Source organism: Periophthalmus magnuspinnatus, chromosome 13 (assembly GCF_009829125.3).
Source record: "Periophthalmus magnuspinnatus isolate fPerMag1 chromosome 13, fPerMag1.2.pri, whole genome shotgun sequence".
NCBI classification, from domain to species: Eukaryota; Metazoa; Chordata; class Actinopteri; order Gobiiformes; family Gobiidae; genus Periophthalmus; species Periophthalmus magnuspinnatus.
In genome coordinates, this window is record NC_047138.1 from 8,511,456 (window position 1) to 8,535,429 (window position 23,974).

The 23,974-nt window shown below is 38.6% G+C and overlaps 7 protein-coding genes across 9 annotated transcripts in view; 6 read left to right on the forward strand and 1 right to left on the reverse strand.

Moving 5' to 3' along the window:
- The first annotated feature begins 812 nt into the window (after positions 1 to 812).
- Positions 813 to 4,733, forward strand: p2ry12 (purinergic receptor P2Y12). Its single transcript, XM_033976931.2, has 3 exons — positions 813 to 887; positions 1,127 to 1,386; positions 2,657 to 4,733. Exons 2-3 carry the CDS (start codon positions 1,135 to 1,137, stop codon positions 3,479 to 3,481), a joined length of 1,077 nt encoding a protein of 358 aa, XP_033832822.1. The 5' UTR covers positions 813 to 887; positions 1,127 to 1,134; the 3' UTR covers positions 3,482 to 4,733.
- A 523-nt stretch (positions 4,734 to 5,256) lies between these two features.
- LOC117380589 (P2Y purinoceptor 13-like) lies at positions 5,257 to 6,273 on the forward strand. The gene has a single exon (XM_033977416.1). The coding sequence runs from the start codon at positions 5,257 to 5,259 to the stop codon at positions 6,271 to 6,273; it is 1,017 nt and encodes a 338-aa protein (XP_033833307.1).
- Positions 6,274 to 7,420: 1,147 nt separating this feature from the next.
- LOC129456752 (P2Y purinoceptor 13-like) lies at positions 7,421 to 8,483 on the forward strand. Its single transcript, XM_055226189.1, has 2 exons — positions 7,421 to 7,442; positions 7,510 to 8,483. Exons 1-2 carry the CDS (start codon positions 7,421 to 7,423, stop codon positions 8,481 to 8,483), a joined length of 996 nt encoding a protein of 331 aa, XP_055082164.1.
- A 1,112-nt stretch (positions 8,484 to 9,595) lies between these two features.
- Positions 9,596 to 13,113, forward strand: LOC117380174 (P2Y purinoceptor 13-like). 2 transcript variants are annotated; one of them, XM_033976932.2, is made up of 4 exons: positions 9,596 to 9,790; positions 10,828 to 11,019; positions 11,790 to 12,179; positions 12,263 to 13,113. In XM_033976932.2, exons 2-4 carry the CDS (start codon positions 10,837 to 10,839, stop codon positions 12,710 to 12,712), a joined length of 1,023 nt encoding a protein of 340 aa, XP_033832823.1. In that variant the 5' UTR covers positions 9,596 to 9,790; positions 10,828 to 10,836; the 3' UTR covers positions 12,713 to 13,113. The 2 variants fall into 2 exon arrangements, with proteins under 2 accessions (XP_033832823.1, XP_055081950.1); XM_055225975.1 differs by lacking the exon at positions 9,596 to 9,790 and adding an exon at positions 9,924 to 10,005.
- Positions 13,114 to 13,710: 597 nt separating this feature from the next.
- On the forward strand, positions 13,711 to 19,722 carry mfsd1 (major facilitator superfamily domain containing 1). Of its 2 annotated transcripts, XM_033976930.2 has the most exons (17): positions 13,743 to 13,957; positions 14,050 to 14,102; positions 14,207 to 14,319; positions 14,391 to 14,433; positions 14,516 to 14,583; positions 14,675 to 14,783; positions 14,887 to 14,986; positions 15,514 to 15,612; positions 15,731 to 15,842; positions 16,536 to 16,592; positions 16,685 to 16,841; positions 17,032 to 17,129; positions 17,219 to 17,331; positions 17,408 to 17,455; positions 17,540 to 17,606; positions 19,063 to 19,168; positions 19,315 to 19,722. In XM_033976930.2, exons 1-17 carry the CDS (start codon positions 13,780 to 13,782, stop codon positions 19,372 to 19,374), a joined length of 1,581 nt encoding a protein of 526 aa, XP_033832821.1. In that variant the 5' UTR covers positions 13,743 to 13,779; the 3' UTR covers positions 19,375 to 19,722. The 2 variants fall into 2 exon arrangements, with proteins under 2 accessions (XP_033832820.1, XP_033832821.1); XM_033976929.2 differs by lacking the exons at positions 19,063 to 19,168; positions 19,315 to 19,722 and adding an exon at positions 18,099 to 18,950 and having other exon boundaries at positions 13,711 to 13,957.
- A 24-nt stretch (positions 19,723 to 19,746) lies between these two features.
- LOC117380590 (P2Y purinoceptor 3-like) lies at positions 19,747 to 20,733 on the reverse strand. The gene has a single exon (XM_033977417.1). The coding sequence runs from the start codon at positions 20,731 to 20,733 to the stop codon at positions 19,747 to 19,749; it is 987 nt and encodes a 328-aa protein (XP_033833308.1).
- Positions 20,734 to 21,158: 425 nt separating this feature from the next.
- The window catches only part of schip1 (schwannomin interacting protein 1), a 154,783-nt gene continuing 151,967 nt past the window's right edge, over positions 21,159 to 23,974 (forward strand). The window contains exons 1-2 of the mRNA XM_033976913.2: positions 21,159 to 21,334; positions 21,561 to 21,654. Coding sequence (XP_033832804.2) covers positions 21,165 to 21,334; positions 21,561 to 21,654 — 264 coding nt within the window. The 5' untranslated portion in view covers positions 21,159 to 21,164. The remainder of the gene's footprint in view (positions 21,335 to 21,560; positions 21,655 to 23,974) is intronic.

Genomic DNA, 23,974 nt, shown 5'->3' on the forward strand with positions numbered 1-23,974 from the left:
TGTCAAACAGAATCACTGTATTTACTGTAAACACATTCCAGCTCATGCATAATCTCCAAACATGATGGCAGACGGTTGGGAAGTGAATCCTGCTGACAGTGGCATTGTCTCTGTCACAGACAAAAGACGAAACTGTTGTCACTCAAACGGGCACAGCCTGTAGGGTCATGTGGTCAACTGGAAGGTGACAGTTCCTAATATATGCCCAGTGAAAAACTGACTGAAAACATAGTTTTCAAAATCATGGAACAAACAATGCTTATATTGTGTAGTAGTGGAAGCAGTAAAAATATGACTTAGTTTAGGGTGTTAACTGAACCTATTGTATATGACTCTTAAAGAAGTCACATTATGCTTTATTTCAGGTCCTTAGAATTTAACTATAACATACACAGGTAAATAATATAATATATAATATAATCCAAACTGGTATGGAGGGATGTGAACAGATATGAGACAAAACAGAAATATTCTGAGCACTCAAGACTCAAATGCAGGATTATACAGAATTACTAAAGCCTGCACAAATCACTCAAAATACAACAATGAGGGAAAACCATTACAATGTGGTTAAAAGCTCATAAAACTTGACTTTTCATAGCATGTCTCCTTTAAAGATTGCAATATAATCATGATTTTCTAAAATTGTTGAAAGTGCGCAATCATTTTCATTGGACTATGTAAATTGTGTTATCTAATCATAAATGCTCTATGGTTGAACCGCAGCACAGATTTGAGTAAGACTTGGTCAAGTCAGGAAAGAGAAAGGAGAAGACCAAATTTAAGTGTTGCAATAGCCTGCTTGCCTTGCCACTGCATTTCTGACTACTGAAATCAGCAGTTCATTGAAGTGCACAGCAGTGCAGCAGGAGAGTTCACATTGGCAGGTAAGGCCACATTTTCAAATAAGTTTATTTTAATCTACATAGCTATTCAAATGTAGGCCTAATTATTGTTTAATATTCATAGTAAAAAGCAGATATCAGTGTTTACTCAGGTTGGCTAATAGTAGAAATACAAAGTTAATAAATATCTCAAAAACTGATGGTTCCAGTTTTATTAAATGTATGCTTTATAGAACTAACAACTTTACTACAACAAAACATCAATTTTTCCTATTTTTCAGCCTCTATCATGGACAGAAACACAACTTTCCCTGTTTCCTCTGGTAACCATAGCCACATGAACTACACCTGTTCCCGTGACAACGTCCTGAAGACTGTAGTTTTACCTGTCCTGTATTCGCTCCTGTTCCTGGTGGGACTTACACTCAATGGTGTAGCCATGTGGGTGTTCTTTCGTATCCCCTCAAACTCTCACTTCATCATTTATCTCAAAAACATTGTGGTTGCAGACGTAATCATGACTTTCACCTTCCCCTTTAAGGTAAGGACACAAATATAAATTGCACAAGTTTTAGCAATACTAAGGGATTTTATGGGAGTTTATGAGGATTAGCAAAAACTGCTAATCCTCATAAACTTTTTCTTAGCACAGCAGATGGAACCACCTTTGAGCACGTTACAGATTATAAATATCTGGGAATCTGGCTAGATAGTACGTTAGCTTTCCAGCAGCACATCGCTGTCGTACAGGCAAAGGTAAAGGCTAAATTGGGTTTTTTGTACAGAAACTGCTCCTGTTTCACAACCCCAGCTAAATGTGCCATTGTTGAGATGTCCATTCTTCCACAATTTGACTCTGGCGACATCATTTATCGACATGCTTCCAAAAGTAACCTTGCAAAATTAGATACCATTTATCATTCTGCGATCCGTTTTGTTACAAATGCCCCCTTTAGGACACATCACTGTCTGCTGTACACTCAGGTGAGCTCGCCCTCACTGCAGTCTCGCCGAAATATGCATTGGCTTATGTTTGTCTATAAAACCATGCTAGGGCTCACACCTTCTTATCTAAGTCAGCTGCTCATACAAGAGTCTCCCTCCAGATACAACACTCGGTCCTCACAGCTCATCAAACTGAAAGTTCCTAAGTCTAGGTCTTCTCTTGGCCTCATGTCATTTCGATGCACCGCTGCTAATGATTGGAATTTGGCTCAAAGCTCACTTAAACTGGACTCCTTCATTTCTCTTTCTGCTTTTAAATGTAAACTGAAGGTAAGACATGTGTAAATGTTTTACTAATGATACGAAAGGAGATTTTTTGTGACACATGTAAATGTTTGTTTTATATTTTAATGAAATGATGTGAGTCTAACTGTGTTAACTCCCCTTCCCCTTCCCTTGGCTGTTCTGACATGCCCAGGCCATCATTGTAAATAAGAATTTGTTCTTAATGTTTTGCCTGGTAAAATAAAGGTTAAATAAATAAAATAAATAAATAAGGCATTAACATAAGTCTTAATAATTGAAAAAATATATATATATGTTTGTTTGCACCGTATATTAAACCTTGATTAGGGAGATACAATTAAGCAGTATCGGGCTGGTGGATTAGGGGCTACAGGGACGAGAAAGCCTTCCAACTCTTTTTTATCTAGTCTGATATAACTATTTATAAAACTATAGTACATGCACAATTAAGTTATCTTGAGCAAATGTAAATATTACCAGTATCACATTACAGTCTCCATTGTGCAGTCATAGGCCAGTCATAACAAATACAAATAGTGTCTAACATTTTGTCTATGCAGGTGCTGTCTGACTCCAACATGGCCTCCACTGGACTTCGGGTTTTCGTATGCCGTGTCTCGTCTGTCCTCTTTTACCTCACGATGTACATTAGCATCCTGTTCTTCGGCCTCATCAGCATCGACCGTTGCAGAAAAACACTGACACCATTTCGAGGCACAAATGCAGCCCGATTAGCCAGACGCAAAATTCTGTCGGGCTTCATATGGACTGCATTATTTGTTCTCTGTTTACCCAATGTAATTCTAACCAAGAAAACTCCAAAATCTCATTATTTCAAGTGCAGTGACCTCAAGACATCAGCTGGACTGTATTGGCACGAGATGGTTAATTATATCTGTCAGGTGATATTCTGGGGCAACTTAGCCACAGTGACGATTTGTTATACCCTTATCTCCAGAGAACTGTACAGGTCCTACGCTCGCACCAAGCATCACCAACAAAGTGATGGAGAGACTGCACAGGGACTCGGTGGCATGGCTCCCAAATCTCACCGTGCCAAAAGAAAAATGAATCCAAAAGTGTTTTTAGTCTTGGTAGTGTTCTTTGTGTGCTTTGTGCCATTTCACTTTGCCAGAGTGCCGTACACAATGAGCCAAACGCGGGTGGATAAGTTCAACTGCCAACTGAAACTTCAACTTTATCAGCTGAAGGAGAGTATGCTTTTCCTGTCGTCTCTTAACTCGGTTCTGGACCCCCTCCTCTACTTCTTTCTGTGCAAATCATTCAGAACTAAGCTGTTCAAAACCCTGCGATTGCCTCTCGGAACTTGCACCAGGCTCACAGGGAGAAGTTCTGCTGACATGGATTCGAGTACAGCCATGTAAGAGACTGTCATAAATGATTTGTTTTTTGTTTAAATGCAGCTATACCATAAAATGCACCTATTACTCAAACATAGGGTCAACTGTGAGATTTATATTAATCAGGTGTTTGAGCTCTAACAGGTGAAATGTTACGTTTTAGCTTGTCAATAATGAACCAGCTAATTATGAGGGCCCATTTGTGACAGCTACCTAAGTAGGTTAAAGCATCTCCAAATTTGCTTCTCTTGTGGGAAGTTCTTGGTCTTCTGATGTTGTAAATGTGCAAACTGTATGATTAGTTTGTACAATAAGTGTGGATTTGATCAGAGTACTAAATGTACACAAGGTGGCAGTCTTGGATTATGGAATTTCACAAATGCCTCATGCATTAAGTGTTTTTCAGTTTGTTTTGTTTTGGCAAAAGGAAGAGTCTCTCCTCTGCTGTAACTACATGCTTTATCCTGATTAATACATGCTCTATATGAAAAGGCTTATGTACATAAACAATACTGATTTGAAGCATAATTCACAACATGTGTACTGGAGCTCTGTGTCTAAGTCTTGCCATGGCAGGTCATGTTTGGTTGCCAAGATTATTGATCTACTGCTGAGGTTGTCAGTAATGGAAAGAACTTAATACTATATGGGACAGAAGCAGCCTTTGTCTTTTGCCAATGATCTTCGCATTATGAAATCTGAAATGGAAAATAAATTTCGACAGACAGATTTAGTGATTGTTGGGCTGAGTTTTTGTAGTATAAAATCCTGAGCCAAACCCTTTCTCCTGGAGAAAACACTCCTGTATTTGTTGCTTGCAATTATAAAATCGTTGACGTATGACATCCCCCGCCAATATCAGCAACTAAAACTACTGCAAGCATGTTCTTATTTCTAAAGGGACAGAGACACAAAGACACAGGTCCCTGTTGTCATCACTCATTGTCAAATTTGCATCCCGCTGGTTTAAGAGCCCATTACACCCATAGTTTCTGATTTTTCAGTCGGCCGCATGGTGTGATATAGAACCTATGTTGGTAAGTACATATCAGTTCATATTAATTACTATTGTCAGTTAATGAGTAGTCTACTGTCTGTTTAATAGTTTACTTAAATTCACATATATTCTACCAGGCTTGAATGTACAAAGCTCTATAGTGTAAGTCTACATGTGAATGTGGCACTTCATATGTTTCTGGTTTATTTCATATTTGTAAAATTAACAGCAACATCTAACTGTACTTAACCTTAATAAACAAAATACTCTTTCCAATGGAGACATAGAGGAATTATGTTAATGATGAACCTAAACCTATTTGTTGTAATGGAATGCAGATGTTTATGAAAAATTTTAGATCATTAATGATTGTTTTGATGTGCTGAAATAATCTGGCAAATTGTTTCTTTTTAACTGCCACATATAAAGAGAAATGGCAAAATTTACATAACTTGTGTCACTTTCCGATGCCAAAGTGTCAAATTCACCACTGATGATCAGGATGCATGCAAATACTCTGGTGCTAGTCAGTCCAAAACCACGTCAAAGTTACAAATGACATAAACAAATATCAGGTGCAGGTAAGCTCGTCAACGTCTGACAAATGATATGGCTTTTGAAAACTTTTCAATTTAAATGTGGGATACATTTGCATTGCCCCATTTTCATTGAGAGACACTTTTCATATTATTTAACCATATAATAATCACAACAATCACAACACTATAATATGGTGAATCAAAAGAAACAGTGTCTTTAATCTGACATAGATCTGTAATCTAATCTGCTTCTAGATCTCTCAATGGCATCCTTCAATAATTCTGCCACCCATCCAACCTCCAACTCCTCCTCTCCCTCACCCCAGTGTACCGACTCTGAGGACACTACTTTGAACATCGCATTGTCCATCCTGTTTGTACTTGTGTTTCCCTGTGCACTTATCTTGAACGGGATGGCCTCTTGGATCTCCTTACACCTAAAATCTACATCTACCTTCATAGTTTATCTGAAAAACCTGGTCGCTGCTGACCTCCTCATGACCCTGACCCTTCCGCTGATGGGGGCGAGCTTACAACCCGGGATCACAGTGGAACTCCGGGCCTTTACTTGTCGCTATTCTGATGTGATATTTTACTGTGCTCTGTACACAAGCATAGCACTGATGGGTCTGATAAGCCTGGATCGCTTTTTTAAAATAGTGAAACCGTGTGGAAAAAGTTTAGGGCAAAATGTTATGTTTAGCCACGTCATGTCATCTTTAGTCTGGCTTATCCTCTTTGGGGGCACATGCATTCCAACAATGATCCTAACAGACAAACCACCACCTGCTGGTATGTCAAAGAACTTCTGTATGGAGCTGAAAAGCGTGCATGGATTGCGGCTGCATGGCTACGTGGTGTTATTAATGGAGGCTGAATTCTGGTTCATATGTGCGTTGACTGTCTTTTGCTACATATTCATCACAGTGAAAGTGCTTCAATCTTTCAGAAATTCTGGAAGCAACAACAGCCAAGGAAAGAAGAAAACCAAACTGAGAGTTTTTCTGATCTTACTGGTGTTTTTCACATGCTTTGTGCCTCTCCATATTATGCGCATTCCCCACACTCTCCAGGAGGTCTACGGGTGCACTCAGGTTTGGTCAGAAGTGCTCTACAAACTGTCCCTGTGGCTCTCCACCACAAATACCTGTCTGGACCCCCTGCTCTACATTTTCCTATGCAGGGAGTACAAAAACAAACTGGCTGACATGATGAAGGCAAGAGGGATCTCTCTTTGCTGGTGGATAGATGAAAAAGAAAAAGACAATAGCACACAGTAGAAACATATGTTCCTTGAAATCCAGAAACGTGAGGCCTGTCTCTGATTAGCCCGTGTTTCTGGGAAGCTTGTAGTTCAGTCTTTTGCTGCCATCTATTGAGCTTGAGTAGGTGTTGCAAAATATATTTCAGCTGAACACAGCTCAAATGTTTCAATATAGTAATGTGCACTTTTAGCCTATGTAAGAAAAAAAACAAAGACTTTTAATAATAAAAATCTTACAGAAAAATAGTCAAATGTATTCCTCCAAAATCTCTACTACTGGTACTCTACTCTAAACCATATGCTTTTACTCACTGGGGATTGGCTGTTGGCCTTTTGATTAAAAAAACTCAAGACAAGCATTGACAATTAGAAATGACCTAATAATGATCTCAGTTAAAATTAGATTCATTGCACAGTCCAAACAAACATACATTAATTAACATTTATACTGGATTAATTGTTGTCTTTTCAACAGCAAAACAGCAAGAGCCCCTTTGTGGCATTGTTAAAATCCTATGATTAAAGAAAACATAAACTAACACACGTTTATCCATTAACACCAGGAATGTTCAGCAACTGTGGGACTTCAGATTAAATCTGGCCCTGTGCGTCTGCCGCTTAAATAACCCTGGCATTAATCACGCCACCTAGAACAAACATGATTTTTCCTATTTTTGCATAGGTCATGATATATTGCTGAAAGTAACACAATCAGAAAAGCTGATGGGTCTGTTATGAAAATCAACTGTGTTTTAAATACATCCCCTTGACAATAACAGTACCCAGAGTCACTGGACACTTGGACACGTCACAACAGCGTTCAACTGTAAGTTAATACATTCTCATGATATGCATTTGTATTGGACTTGAGTAACACATAGGGGTTTATTTAACTGGGGAAAGCGTATAATTCTCTCTAGCATTGTCATAAATTTCAGGTTTTAGGTTAGTAAAGTGAATAATTCAGATTTAAATATGGCAGCTGCTAATGGGTCTAAATAATCCAAATATTGGAATGTCAAGAAGTTGAAAATTGGTCCAAAAGGTGGTCAGAATAGATTTAAAGTTTGTTGCTTTTAGGGCCACCTGTCAATAATGACTTACCCTCAGCGTATCTTTTAAATCTTTGTAGCTCACTGCTTGATCAAAAGGCGTCAGAGTAAATGGAGGTCCACATCAAGCAAAGTGAGTACAAAATCAACTCCAAATAAGCGTGCAACTGTAACTGTATATGCTCTATTCTCTCCTTTAGACGCCTCGCTGTCACTGACCAACACCTTCAATGGCTCCGACTGTAACAGCATAGACTTTAACCCCTTCTCGCTCCTTTACCTCTTAATGTTCCCCTTGGCTTTACTGCTTAACAGCGTGGCTGCCTGGGTCTCCATGCACCTCAACTCCACCACCACATTCATAGTCTATCTCAAAAACCTCATAGGCGCAGACTTCATTTTGACTCTCACTCTTCCAACCATTGCCGCGAGTGACCTTCCCAATTCACCGCACCGTATATTCATCCTCTCCTGTCGCTTTTTCACTGTCATATTTTACAGCGCATTATACACCAGCATCACATTCTTGGGTCTCATAAGTTTAGATCGTTTCACCAAGATTGTCACTCCACAGAGCAAGTTCGGTCAAAGTGTAACAGTGAGCTCAGTTGTATCAGCAGCAGTGTGGCTGATCGTTTTTGTTATCCCTGCGTTATTGACAATGATTTTGAGCAACAAAGACGGGAATGAAACCGAGATTAAGACATGCATAGACACAAAAGTTCCAGCTGGGATACTTTTCCATCAATACCTGACAATATCTTTGAATGTTTATTTCTGGGTTGTCAGCGTTGTTGTTGTCATTTGCTACATCTGCATAACAAATAAAGTCATACAGTCTTTTAGAAACTCAGGTAGTAATAACAGCAAGGGGAAGCAGAAAATAAAGTTGCGGGTTTTCATGGTGCTTGTAACCTTTTTTGTGTCGTTCGGCCTATATCACATAATAAGGATCCCATATACTTTTGCGCAGGTAAACTCTGACATTAACTGTTCGTACTTGTGGAGCATCAAAGAATTTAGTTTATGGTTGGCGACTAACAACATCTGTCTGGATCCACTTCTCTATGTGTTTCTATGCCGAGAGTTCAATGAGAAACTGTTGTCGTTACTGAGCAATGTGCCATGCTTGTTCAACATATTTAGGAGGATATTCCCTGATTCTGGTGAATAGGTTAACATTAACAGCATATGACTGCATTAATGTATGACTTGTGTAATTAGATCAAATATATAAGACAAGATTACAGTTGGGGGTGTGTAAAATTTGTTATGTTTATTTGTGTTGATTCAATAGAGGGACATTTTGAGGCTTAACAGTTACTATATTAAACTGGCCTGCATGAGAAAAGATTATGTTAAATGTGCTTGTCTTGCTGTTATTATTTAACTGCATTACAAAGCCATGATCATGACATGGATATAGGAAAGGCCTTCAGGAAATGTGTTTCATGATCGCATTAGTGCTAATTCATTTCTATAATCACTTCCTATTAGAACATCTTAACCCATTATCTGTGACGCCATCCATTTATGTTTACATACCTATTTTGGATGTCTTGAAGATTGATGTCCAGCCACATGGGGTCTGACAAGCCAGTATAACGCCTTAAACGTGGATAAATGAAGGCGGGGTCAGCGGTATGGAATCTGCAGTAGTTCACTGTAACAAAAACAGAAAAATGTTACTTTAATATGACTTTATATTCACGAGCATAAGTTGTAGAAATATAAGACTGAAAAAATGTGTATCAAACTTAGCAATGTAGCTCCACTTTATGGTCAACTTGGAGCCATTTAAATTCATTTCAGAACAACTCTTGTATTTGCGAAGTTTTGTAGTGAATAAACTTATACTGAGGTTTTGAACTTTGTTTGTTTGTGTCATGATAATTGTCACGTAAAAGTACACAGTGACATGGTGCATTTCTCTACTTGGTTTATTCCCATCTGTCAGCATTACAGGAAGTCATAAGGGGCTGTTCTCAGATACATGTATTTTTAGCTAAAATCCACCAATAGGGAATACATGCACAAAAAACAACCATTTACCAATTAGACTGTGAATGATATGGACTACAGAGACATATTTTCACATCTGCCCATCTAAAAAAGTACATGGTAGGCCATTTGCATAATGGATTACTTTTTGTTTTGTTTTATATGCTGGAGTTGAATTCCCATTATGAGGAACTAGAAAGCACCACCATCTTTATTGCAATGTTGGTTACTGAACAAGAAAAAGTACTTGACAAACGGAAGAGTTTGATGGGCTTTGGTGTTCGCCTGTCATGGACTCACACACAGACTGACATAAGGCGAGCGGAGGCAGGGGGACTGGCACGAAGCAGAACAAGCCCCTCGGCAGACAATTGGAACAGGAAGCAAGGAAGGAAAGAACCATTGACCGGTGGAGGAAGACTGGCAAACGCCTGGGATTGTGACAAGACAGCCACACAGTAGCTCCAGAGACCACCCATTGTAAGAGCATCAAACATGCACACACACACATGCACACACACACATTTTAATAAGGGAGGGTGAAAGTGAACTGGTGAGAGATTAAGGCTGCTACCATTTGTGTAAGAGCTGAGTTGCAGTGCAAAGTGGATGTGGTTATATTCACACAGTGTCTACTTTTGAAATAGTGTACTGTCCACCAGCAACATCGGACAAACCAACGTAACAGCAAGAAGGTAAGGAATGCTATAATAATTGCAATACATTTCAACAAAATATCAAAGTTTTTTAGTGGGAACATTTACTTTTCTCAATTTTAAATGGTATGATCTATTGGTTCTGAGACTAAATGAAGCTTTTGGAAATTAAAAAGTCCGAATCTTGGCACAATATTGTATAAAGTATTTAGCACCTAACTGGCTTTCTCTTTATTAACTTTTTTCTTATATTTTTTGTATTTGGGCGTCACAATGTACATTTTCTGTTGACACTCTTTCTTATGTATTGTAAGGATAAGATAAGGATGTTTATTTACACTTAAGATTCAGGATGCGCAACGTGCCTTAGACCTACTTTGCTTTGTATTCAGCCTATGTTTACATCCTGTGCAGTGGACTTAATTAGCAAACAACAACCCCATGAAAAGCAAAGAGTAAATCTATTTAATGCAATGAATTCAGCACCACAAACTTCTATCTTTTTATCCTTGAAGACATTTTTTAAAAATGGATTTCCTGTAAGGCTGGTTGTGAACATACATTTTTTCATTTTTATCATGCGAGAGTATTATTAGTCAGTTGGTAATGTAAAAAAAACACCTCAAAACAACTACTTTCTGAATGATATCCATGCTTTTTGTGCCCCATAAGATCAGTCTAATTATCGGTGGCTTTTAAAAAAAACCACAAAAAATTACTGATAAATAATGAGTGTTAACTTTTAACTTTTGAAAATTGTTACAAATAATTAATGATGAATTATAACAAAACTAACTGTTGTAACAAATTTTACATAATCACGCATCTTAAATGTCCTGCTTTGTTGTTTTGTATTTGAAGATTCCAAAGATGAATGCCTCTCTTTCCAACCTGTCTATCAAATGCGTCCGGGACACCAGTGTGACAGCCGTGGTGTTCCCCTGCCTGTACAGCCTCCTCTTCATAGTCGCCTTGGTCTTAAATTCCTTGGCTGCTTGGATCTTCTTTGGCATCCCCAGCACATCTACATTTGTGGTCTTTCTGAAAAATGTGGTGAGACAAAATCATTTGAATGGAAGACTGGATTTGATGAATCCAAATAGACAGTTAGAGAATTAATGTTATTCTTAATTCAGAACTCATTAGTCCTGCTTTAGACCTGAGTTAGTCCAGATTTCTATTTCAGAGTGTCCATAAAGTATCTTTGCAATTAAAAATATGTATTACAAAAGAAGTTGATAAGAGATCTTAATCAGACTTGTTCTGTTGTACTCGGTGGTTTTCAAAGTTATTGACCTCATTTAACATACCTCTATATGGGCTCCATTAGTTGCACAAAGCACATCAAGATGGTACTTGATTTCTTATCATGCTCGCTGTAGCATAGCCTCATCAGTGGTTGCAATCACATCTGTTATCTTTTGCTTTAGTTCAGTAATGTTCCGTAGTTTTGTTTCATATACAATAGTTTCGTTGAGTCTGTGTATCCGATTTTGTCTCTATAAACCATGATACACATTGTGCCTTCTCTTGAGGAGTGGCCATTTCTTATGGGTTCTTTCAAAGGGATACCTCTTTAATCACAGGATGACTGAAATACAAAAATGCAATGTGATTGAAAACATTTATAACCACTGAGGATAATAAAACAAATCTAATTAATATATCTTATCAATTGCCTTTGTAGTTACATTTTAAAATTGCAAAGAGACTTTACGAACACCCTGTATATTTAGTTTTATTCTGTAGCCTCTAGAAAGCCTAATACTATTAAGTGTGACAGTAATTCTAGCTAAAGGGTTGTTATGTGTCCGTATGAGCAGGTGGTGGCCGACCTGCTGATGACATTGACGATTCCTCTGAGGGTGCTGAGTGATGCAGGTGTGGGCTCTTGGCAGCTGCGGGCTTTCCACTGCAGATACTCGGCTGTCCTCTTCTACATCACCATGTACATCAGCATCCTCCTGCTGGGCCTCATCAGCCTGGATCGCTACCTGAAGATCGTGCGGCCGTTTGGGAAGTGCCCTCTGCAGCGGGTCAGGGTGGGCCAGCTGGTCAGTGCAGGGGTGTGGGCAGTGATGCTGTCACTAGCACTGCCCAATGTAATTCTGAGTGACCAGCCACCCAAGATCTCTGGAGGAAAGCTCAAGTGTTCCTCTATGAAGAGCAAGGCTGGGCTGCTTTATCATGAGGGCTTTAACTACTTCTGTCAGGTAAAAAAGAGGCATATACATTTGTTTATATTGTTCATTTTCAGAGACATATAGATTTGTTTATTTTGTTCTCTTGGTTTTAGGTGATTTTCTGGGGCACCCTTGCTTTGATGGTGGTTTGCTACACGTTCATCAGTAAGAAGGTCTATGAGTCCTACAAAGCATCAAAGAGCAAATCTCATGCAGCCAGTCGTAGAACCAAAGCTAAGGTTTTTGTGGTTGTGGGGGTGTTTTTCATTTGCTTTGCCCCCTTCCACTTTGCAAGAGTCCCATACACTCTTACCCAAACGCGTGATACTGCGAGTCCATGCAAGGCACAAAATGACCTATATATTGCAAAAGAAACCACACTATGGTTCTCAGCCACAAATGTGTGTTTGGACCCACTCATCTATGTGTTCCTGTGTAAGATGTTCAGACGGAAGCTGACGGCCACTCTTTGCCACAAGTCACTGCACAAAAGCACCATGGACTCAGTAACTATCACATCCACTCAGCTGGAGATGTCACAAATCACCCACAACAGACTCTGATGGAGCATGTCATGAACTCAGCAAATATGTTTTGCAATATTGTATATTTTGCACAGTGCATTTCATTAAGAGTGTACACATTTTAAAAGTTCTATGACTTATGTTGTAAGTATCCGAAATGCAATTACTAGCTAAATATTGCTTTTATTAACCAGAACAAATTAAGACTTCTGACAAAGCACTTCTGCATATTTGCATAGTCATCCTATTCGTATATCTTGCAGATATGACTATTTTACTTCCTTCTGTCTAATCTAAGTTGAACTTGAGTTTCCTTTGTGAATGTCCAACAACTATGAATAAACAACAGGCTTAAATGCAACTATTATGTACTAAATTACACAGCAGTCATACCATTACCATACAGTTTATGATCAAAAGCATGCCTAAAACAGATGGCTGTGAGCGTGCAACTAATGCACAGTGCATCAGACAGCAAACAAACCACAGGAACAGAAACCGTGTTAATTATTTTTTTTCTTACCATCTATTGCTACCGAATGCGGTTATCAAAATATGTTTTCTCCATTATAAACTGAATAAATCAGTTTCACAGTTCCCGTTTTTTTTATTTTTTTTTTTATTCTCAGGGTTGAATCGCCCTCTTTTAGTTGTTATCATCAAAATTCTGAAATACAGTTGAAAGATACACAAATAAAGACTATAGTGCCCTCAAGTGGATGAGCGGGTACATGACAGTGTTTAATAGAAACTACAGGTGACAGGTAACTCGAACAAAATAATAATAATAATGTACAAAAACTATACATACACGTTTGATCCACGGTCAGTGGTATGTTTGGGCAGTTTGACCTCAAAATATGTCTATTAATTAATCAGCATGTGGGAGGCAAACTCTTTATTTTCTAAAAAAAAAAAAAAAAAAAAAACGAAAAGAAAAGAAATATTAGGCAAATATATCCTACTTGAACTAGTTTATTTACTCACGTTATTGCCGCGCACGAGCCAAATTCTCCGTCAACGTTGACCTCGACGCCACGTGACTGCGGGTCATGTGATCGCTCTGGTTTTCCTCGCCGCTCCCTGCAGATTCTAAACAAACGAACATGGCGGAGTTTGAAGAGGAAGAGCGGGGCCTGTTAGGAGAAGATGAAGATGAAGAAAACCCGGCTCCAGACACACAGGGCGAGGGGGAGCCGAGGACCCCTCTCCCCGCCATCTGCGACCCCAGCCACCTCCTGCACCGCATTGTCGTGTTGGTTTTCATGTGCTTCCTGGGATTTGGTGAGGCCAACTTTAGCAGTGGGACACTAACTTTTATTGTGTTGTTTTTGAATTCATATTAAGAGCGATCTCTGTGTGATCATGTGTTTTAGGGAGTTATTTCTGTTATGACAACCCCGCAGCACTTCAGAGCGAGTTTCTTCAGGTAGACTAATTCATATTTCACCACCATTATAATCCTTTGAATATGCTTTCGTTTCCTCTTGGTTTCTTAGCACCCTTTTGCTTAACATTTGTTTCTGAAAATAGGACATGAATCTGAACACTGCGGAATTCATGCAACTTTATGCGTGGTACTCCTGGCCAAATGTGATCCTTTGTTTTCTAGGAGGATTTCTTCTCGATAGGGTTTTTGGTATTAGGTAAGGCATGTGCGTCATAATGTATATGTGTATATATGTATGTATAATACAATATTTGTTTTTCATTTTAGACTTGGAACTATACTGTTTTCACTCTTTGTCTTTGGTGGACAGGTATGCATGAATCATCAAATCATCTATTGCACTATAATCCATAGGGGATGTGCCAACTTGACTTGTCTCTATACCTACACAGATAATATTTGCAATTGGAGGGCTTGTAAAACACTTCTGGCTTATGGAAGTAGGACGCTTTATATTTGGGTATGAAAAGCCATTAAGTTACACTTGAACCTTATGTTGCTTTTATAAACAAGGAACATAACAATAATGTCTTTAAAATGTTTTTTTCTAGTATTGGAGGCGAGTCCCTGGCTGTGGCTCAGAACACCTATGCAGTAAACTGGTTTAAAGGAAAGGAGCTTAATCTAGTGTTTGGCCTGCAGCTTAGTATGGCTAGACTTGTAAGTGGTGTGCCAGAAAAAATAACAACAATAGCAGTTTGATTGTATTATATCTGAGATGGCAAAATGCTGATTTGATGTCAACTTTGTCTTTTGTCTCTAGGGCAGCACAGTGAACATGAACATCATGGGCTCAGTCTATAATAAAGTTGGTCAATCTTTTGCTGCTGGACACACTACACTGGGAGTGTCATTGATGATCGGTAGGTCATTATAATACAGCTGTCACTGTCTCAAATAGCCACATTAATGTACAGCACAATATGCTATAGCAGTTTGTCAGAATCAGAATCAGTTTTATTTCAATTACCAATGAACAAAAATCATAAACTAGGAACTTACTTTGGCATTATGGTGCACCATTAAACAAAGAATAATATAAACTATGATAAAAATAAAAAAATGAGGACATGCATTAAAATAAGGTAATAGACTTTGATATACAATACAAAATATATAATAGGGTTTTGTGTTCATACATGTCTGTGAGTAGTGAAATCTAATATGATTCATGACTGCATGCAATGGTTTCTCTATGTGAAACAAATGAGCTCAGATAACCAGCAGATGTGTTATGTACTGTGGCAGATGACTCATACAAAGATGAGGATCACTTCTTGAAAATATTGTTGGTGGTTTTCAATGTGCTGAAGTTTGTCTCATTGGCTGCTTCAGTTTTATTGTAAGTTTTAGTGTGCAGAAACAATTTAACTTTTTTTTTTTTCACAAGCTGCCTTGACATGCTTGTTTTCCCTGATGTGTGCATTGGTTTTGGGATTCCTTGACAAGCGAGCAGAGAAAATCCTCCATAAGGAGCAGGGCAAAACAGGTGACATACTTGACATACTGACATACATCAAAAAATATGTCATACTTCTACTTTGACTACCTTTTTGGTCTGTATTTCTTTTATACTAGTATCTAACTATCAGCTTGCTTTGTTTTAGGAGAGGTCATTAAGCTGACAGATGTTAAAGACTTCCCTGCCTGCTTATGGCTCATCTTCATCATTTGTGTGGGATACTATGTGGCAATATTCCCCTTCATTGGACTAGGACAGTAAGTATTGAGAAGTAGTACACTATTTGGTTTAGCATATGTACAATTTCAGCTGCACTTATGTATGACCCTTTGGCTTACCATCGGCTCTGTTTTAATTCCCAATATGGAAAAGGGTATGAAGCAGTCACTGGCTGCAGTTACATGCTCATTTGAAATCAGATTATTATCAGATTTTTATAAGATTATTAAAATTGCATAAATTACATAAACTGCAAAATCATTACATTTCTTTCTGATCATGGTCCCTGTGATTACTCTTTTCAAATTTTGTGGTTTACATGCCATTTAAAGAATCTTAAATGTCCAGAAATCAGATAATAATCACATTTTGTTGAGAATGTGAACAACATTGTCATTTGATTGACATCCTGTGTACTTAGATATTTATTAAGTAAAGGTGTTTCAACTGCTGAACCCAAATATTCCCAATGATAGTGTATCAAGCAGGAGCACTCAGAAATGCATTAAAACAAATGCAGGATACCAGATGGTTTGCTTCGATAACAGACATTCTTAGATCACGTAGTGACTGGGGTATTTTTTCCATTCCTGCTTACCTAATCTTTGTGTAAATATTGACATACACAGACACTGGCAACTAACCTGTATCTCCTAACCCTGTGATTGTGCCAATAACCTTTTATAAATATTTTTCTACAAGTCACATTGTACATTCTTTCTTGTTTTCAGAGTATTCTTTATTGAAAAATTCAACTTTTCTCCAGCTAATGCCAGAGCGGTCAACAGGTGATTTGCCTTTTAATGCCCCTTCATTAAACATTTCACTATTAGTGAAATTTGTTTGGATGGTTTTGTTGGAATGTATTTTTCTCCTCTAGTATTGTGTACATCATCTCGGCTCCAGCATCTCCGGTTCTGGGCTTTGTGGTCGATAAGGTTGGGAGGAATGTGATTTGGGTGATGTGTGCTGTGGTTACTACACTAGCTGCTCACATGATGCTGGCCTTCACTTTTTGGAACCCATGGATCGCAATGGTAGTGTGTGCTGACATCTTTGACAACAATAGTTACAACTAACCTTAATTTTTAGACCTTGCATTTTATAATTGGGTAAAGCCAATTTGATGGGTGGTCGCTGATTTCATTTCATGTAACTAATATTTATTATTTACTAATGACTATAAACAAAATATATATTTATTTTTCCCTCTATCATGTTTTGCAGTCCCTATTGGGAGTGTCCTACTCATTATTGGCATGCGCTCTGTGGCCTATGGTGGCGTTTGTGGTCCCTGAGCATCAGCTGGGTACAGCTTATGGCTTGTAAGAACTTTTTTATTGCCATTCTGTCAATAGTGAACATAGCAGTATTATTGTTCTTCACTATACTTTTAATCAATTTCTATTTTTAGTATGCAGTCGATTCAAAATCTGGGACTTGCTCTCATTGCCATGGCAGCAGGGGCCATACTTGATACCAGAGGCTACCTGGTTTTAGAAGTATTTTTCTGTGCCTGCATATGCAGTTAGTGCTCTATTTTGCTCATGATACATTGGTTTTGGATAACAATATATTTTTTTAAAGCCCCTTTGTTTTACAGTTGCACTAATGGCTGCGGTGATGTTGTACTTTGTGGATTACCTCAAAGGTAGGTTAAATTTAAGTGTAATTTGTTATGATAATCATGCACAAATGATTGAGGAATTACTAAAACACAACTTGCCATCATAAGGAGGAGATTTAAATCGCTCAGCTGCCGACAGAGCCAGACTTCAGAAAGAAGCCACTTCACATTCTGAGTGAGTACATTTGCCTCTAACTCTGTAGTGGATTACTCTTCAACATTTATGTGTATAAAGTTGGATTTCTCTATAACATTTATGGGTGAAACCATACCATATCATCAATACCAGTAAATCATCAGTGGAAGTGAAGAAACATTAATGTATGCTTGAAATAAACTATGGTTTGATAAAAATCTCTAATATAAGAAGGGGAAATATTTCCCTGAACTTTATTTTGGCAACGGACAAGATGAAGCAATCTCATCAGTTCAGGAGGTATACGTTTGTAGTTGTTTTGGTTCGTTTCTTTTCTTTTCTGGTTGGGACTCACAAAATACTGGTGATGCATTTGTATTTATATTTGGGGTAAAAAGCACATAAAAACTGTTGGTGTATTCTTCACTCTGTTCAGTTAAGTTACACATTATTTACACACTCTACTAAGTTTTTATTCTTTTTTCCTAGATATTTTCTGAAGTGTAATTTCTCATCTGTTATGTCTTCCAGATGAAGATGGTGGGGGAACACACTAGCTTCAGGGTGTCAGAGCCCGCCTGCAGCAGTGTCCAGCCCACAGCTGGTGTATTAACTCTCATGGGGCAGGACTGCACCACTGACTGCACTCAGCTCTGACATCTGTTTTCCACTGACTCATGGGTGTCACACTGTCACATATTTTTTTATTGTACTTTTTTATAATAATTTAAACTTTTATTGATTTCTGACGTATCGAGGTTAATTGACTACAAAATGTCCTGTTAGATTTGAATGCTTTGGTTCAGTGCTACAAATTAATCTGCATAACTGAAGGGGCCAACAATCCACTTGAAGTTTTTTTAAATTGCCATCTTTGGGTTTTTATCTGATATTTTTAACAATCAATTTTCAGTTAATTAATTAAATGGACCAATATGCAGTCTTATAATTCACTTTTTATTCTCCTTTTTATGATCTTCTAATTAATTTCATTAGGAACTAATCCCAAAATTAGTTTATAAGAATTTTGTATGAGACTTTCTGTTGCATTAATGATATATTCTAAGAGTTTGGGGAGACAATCTTAAAATGTTAATGTTATTTTTATTGCACAGATTTCCCCCTTTAGCTCAGGTAACTCGTGTCTTAAGCACTGCCCCTTTAGTAGAGTTGGTTCATTCCAATAAGATGGAAAAGTGTTGACTCCCATTAAGAATCACAGTTTACTACCTCATTTGGACAGTGCACTATCTACCAAATGATTTTACATTGTTTTTACACTATGGGTGATTTTTTTTTTTTTTTTTTTTTTCAACAAACATTAAATGTGTTGTTAAAAAAATAACTATATGCTGTGCAATTAAATGTTATATTTTTAAGTGTGTTTTCTGCATTATTCTTTGCAAACATTTAACTTGCAATGGCATTTTGTTTACAGAACCCTTACATTTTTGTGCAGTCATACTTTTATTCGGCATCATTGTGTTTACTGCAGAATTATAAGGCGTCCGAATAAACTGACATCAGGTGAATCTGCCAGGCTGACCCCCATGTCGGCATCCCGCTTACGAAATCGTTATCTCTCCAGACTGGGAGCTCAGGTATGTACATGCACACAAATTCATTTTTCTTCGGTTAATATTTACTTACTTATTATTTTATCGGCTCTAAAGGCCTAAAACTTTTAAATGCTTGTATGCCTAATCACTGTTACCTCCATGGCAATAATGTGTTTTTGTTTTCAAAGATCCCAGTCCACTGTTCTACTCACCTGTCATCACTGGCCCACAGGAGTGTTCTCAAATGAGGTCTTTGGCACATCAGAAGCAGACACACGGTTGCACCATAGATTTTGAAAAATTCTTACATTTACCTTTTTGTAAATCACATGAAAGACATTAAGTATTTTACCTACGAGACATATTTTCATGTTTTATTTATTATGTACACATTTCACAAACGCTTTCCACGTATAGGTGCTTTACCACAGTTAAACGGAAGAGGGCAGCATTTGCCTTGAATTATTCACTCTGGGACACAATATTGATTTTGTTGTGTTTTTAATATATGGGTTTAAAGGTTTTTCTAGTCTTAAATCAAATGTAAACAGCCTTCTTTATAGACTTATATCTGAATAAATAAATATAACACTTTTTATTCATGTATTAAATTATATCATTTAAGATCTGATGCCAGTGTCCAGCACGCACACGCGGGGTTGTACTCTTCTGTCCCTCCACAGACAGGCCCTCAGACGTGCTCGATTGCATCCAGAGCCCCAGAAGTAGAGCAGAGGGTTTACACAGCAGTTCAGGCTGACCACGGGCTTCCAAACCTTATAGGAGATCATGACAGTGTTGAGAAGCTGGCAGTTTGCAGGTTGGTAGACCCTCACAAACATGTAGATCGTTCGAGCAACGTGATAAGGAAGGAAGCAAATCAAAAAAAGGAGAGACACAAGGAGCAATGTGCGCAAAGACTTGTTGCGCCAATCCCTGTCCACGGTCTTGGAGATGCCGTTTAGGTTTATAGTTGTTCCTTTGTAAAGAACTTTTAACACAGAGCAGTAGCAGGCGACAACGACCATGGATGGAATCAGAAAGCCGACTATGACTAGAAAAAGACCATATGGGAAATACATTTTAAATTGTCCTGGGCTTACCATCTCAAAGCACACAGTGATGTTGTTAATGACGCCAGTATGAGAAAAGTAAAAAGTGGGTAAAATCTCCGCAGTCGCCAAAACCCAGAGTGATGCTGACGTAAAAAAGGCAAACTTTCTGGTCTTTGTGCGGACAGCTTTCAGCGGATAGCAGACTCCGATAAAGCGGTGGGCGCTGACGCACGTCAGGAACAACATGCTGCAGTGCAGGTTTACGAAAAAGAAAAAGCGCGTTGCTTTACAATAAAAGTCTCCAAATGGCCACAAGTCTCCCATGGAGTTACTGATGATGAGTGGGGGTAAGGATAGGACGTACAGTAAGTCAGCAACGGCCAAATTACTTAAGTAAGTAATCATATTGCTTCTGCGACTATTCCGCAAAAATACGCACCACAGCAGCCTTACATTTAAACCAAACCCCAAAAAGAAAACAATACTGTAGGCCACTGGGAGAAGGATTCGCTGGTAGAAGCTTTTCACGGGACATATGTGGGGATCCTCCATTCATGAGTTGATCGGACTATCTCTAAAACACTACAAAGAGTAGCATTTGAAATCCAACAATACTGGTTTAATCAAAGTGGAACAGTGCGCGCACGCACTGGGGAGGAACCACAGAAGAAAAGACTAGATTTCTAAACGGCCTCTCCTGTCCCATGGCGCCCCTGCGCTTCTGCTCGCACCTGTTTTAATGTTATCCATTATGTAATCATATTTGCCATACAAGGTAAAAGTAAATATGCAGTCAAACCAGGCATGCTTTTAAGGGCTGCGTTTCTATTGGCTACGTAAACCCAAAGGACGGAAATGACTTAAATTACTTGAGTGATAAGCAAAGATTCACGTAAGACTAGTTCTAATTTTACATGCTTTAAAAGGTACTATTGTACACCGCTGTTTTACTGATGAGTACAATCCAGTCCATAGACGCTTCTATGGCGTTACTAAGTTTGACGACACCTAAAAAACGCGCGCACGCTCCGCTTCCCATTGGCTGCAGAGCGCGCGAGAGTGAGCTCCCCTCTCCGGCTGCTGAGGACTGCTCGCTTCATCCTTGTCTGTGCGAGGAGACGGGGCTTGTCATGCTGCGAAACGGCGCACACAGGTAAGTAAGACGTCTGCACATCATCCTATGGCACAATTGTAAGTCCAACGCGTTTATTCTTCAAAGGACAAACTGATGTGTTCCTGATTGCCTGCTACAGTACAGCTGCATGTCCTGTGTGGTGCTATTAGGCTAGAAGCATCACCGTAAGCACACGCAGTTGGTGCGCTCACACATTATTAGGCATTTTGTATGAGTGTCCTAACTTTAGTGGTGTCGTTTCCAGAAGCATGTACCAGGGAGAGGAGGCGAGGCTGCGCAGTGGGAACGTGGCTGCATCCCGGGAAAGGAAGCACCTTGCCCTGTGCATTAACAGCCAGGTAAGTCAGACACGGTCACAACATTAGGTCATCGTCTAGCTGACGTTATATGCAAATTCATTTCTGTTGCACAACTAATGGATTAAGATAAAAGAGCTCTTGCATTGTTGCATTTGATTTCCCAGAGGTTCCCAACTGGAGGCACAACTGTCAGCCTCATAAACAGTGAATGATTGTACTTGTGGGATGTGTTACTGGCCACTATTATAGGCTTACTTCTGTAGAACAAGTCAGGATCATTATATCATGGCTCAATTGGCTGATATTAAATGGGACCTGCTCTTATGATGTCATCTTTTATAGTATCTAAAAATAGCCAGTCAAGCAAGTATTTATCATCAAAGGCTATTTTCAAGTTGCACTGTATGTGTACAGATTTTTATAACACAAACTGCATGTTTGTCTGATCATAGGTGCACAAGTTCACCTGGTTGAATGCAGATTGTGAATATTTAATGGCATAGTGTTGCACATTACTCGTGGTGGGAGATATTGAGTGTGTGAGCTCTGAAAGCCCTGCTCCATCACCGCTTCCGTCTTACGCTGCAATATATCCTCCTGATGCATCCGTCCAAGACACACACACACACATAATAGACTGTAATTCATTCCTCCTCTCGGTTTGGACCATTGCTCTGTCCCAATCTGCCTCTCTTGCTTCATTTTACATCCTTACAATATGACAAGTTTGATTGATCCATCCCCAGTGTCAGGCATCAGAATGGGGTGAAGAGAAGAAGAAGCAGCAGATGTGTGTCCTGCAGTTATCTGTTTGAGTAAAATTATTGTTCATAAATAAAATGATGTAAAAGTAATTTATACTTGCATTAACACCAAGTATTTATTCTCCTACAGCATGTACTACTACTAATACTACTATCACTACTACTACTTCCTACGTCTCCCTTACTACTACAAGTACTGCCTACTACTACAATGACAACTGCATTACTTCCATCGTATCCTTATGTTATTTGGTCCTACTGACCAGTAGCAAACGCACTTTCCATAAAAGCGTACCTACTTATAACACATAGACCACTCTGTAAAATAGATTCTAAGGTAAATGTCATAATTTGGCTTGAATAATATCTTTACAAAATGTGAAGTAATTGACCGGCACAAAAGCACCCACCTGCATTGCATTTGTTAGACTGATCAGTAATTGGTGTGTGAAAAATGAGTCCATGTATAAATGCAGGTTATATACAGGCTGTTGTACTTACTGTGTCTCTCTGAGTGATTCAGATTCATTATTGAGGCGTGAACCCCCGAGAAGCGCATTAATCTATGTGGCTATTACGCCATAATCAATGAGAGCAGGGAGCTTTATGGCCCAGGGTCCATGTTGTTAGACATTTTACACAGTGTTTATTTAAACAGCATGCCAATGAGAGGGGAAAGAGAAGCAACGTTTTAATGAGGTTATGGATGAAATATATGGCACAGGTGACATTGTTGCCAAAGCACTTGCTCTGTAAACCCAAGAGCTGTGGATCAAACCAGCCATGCTCTTCTGTCCGTCCACTAGTCTACAGAGGCACCTGCTTTCTGTATGTACAGATAAAATGATATATTCTTTCAGGTTTTGTCTTCAAATGCTAGGGCTTTTCCTCAGGCTTATGAACTGTTTGCCATAGTTTAAAAAAGTCAGCATAGATGTTTGGTCCTGTAGGTTATTCAGTTGTTTATTTAATCTTGTGGGTTTTTTTTTTTAATCTTTAATGTTTCTTTTTTCTTTGTTTTATTTGATTGCAAAAACTCTACTTCCGGGTGTAATTTGCTATTCATCTTTTTCTGAAAATGTTCTGACACTTTCCAGGCTGTTGTGAAGTCCAAATGAGCTATGGTCTTTTATTTTTTTTGTCATTTTAGTTGTTTTTTTCTATTGGGAGACATGTTTTAGTTTGCATTTGTCACTAATGAGACTGAAGAACATACCGTTCCCTTGCAAACCTCAGCTCGGATAAGGTGCATTAATACTTGTGTGATGCATGGGGGTTGTATCAGATACACATGATCTGCTCTCCTCCGGTGGGACAGAGCTGAGTGCTCACTCAAACATTTTGCAATAACCTGTGTAGGAGTGAGATGAGGTGCATTATTATATAGGTGTCTTACAAGTCCCATAACAAGCACTGTCACTTCTTTTTAGTCTTTTTGAAAATTTATAAACAACAAAAAATAACCAAGCAAAGAGTCAAATCCTCCCTTTTGGGTCTTTACTGCATGATCAGCAATGCTGGTGTCTGTCCAGTGTCAGATTTAAACCCATTGAGAAACTTTGGTTTGGTTCAGGCATCAATACAAAAACACGGTA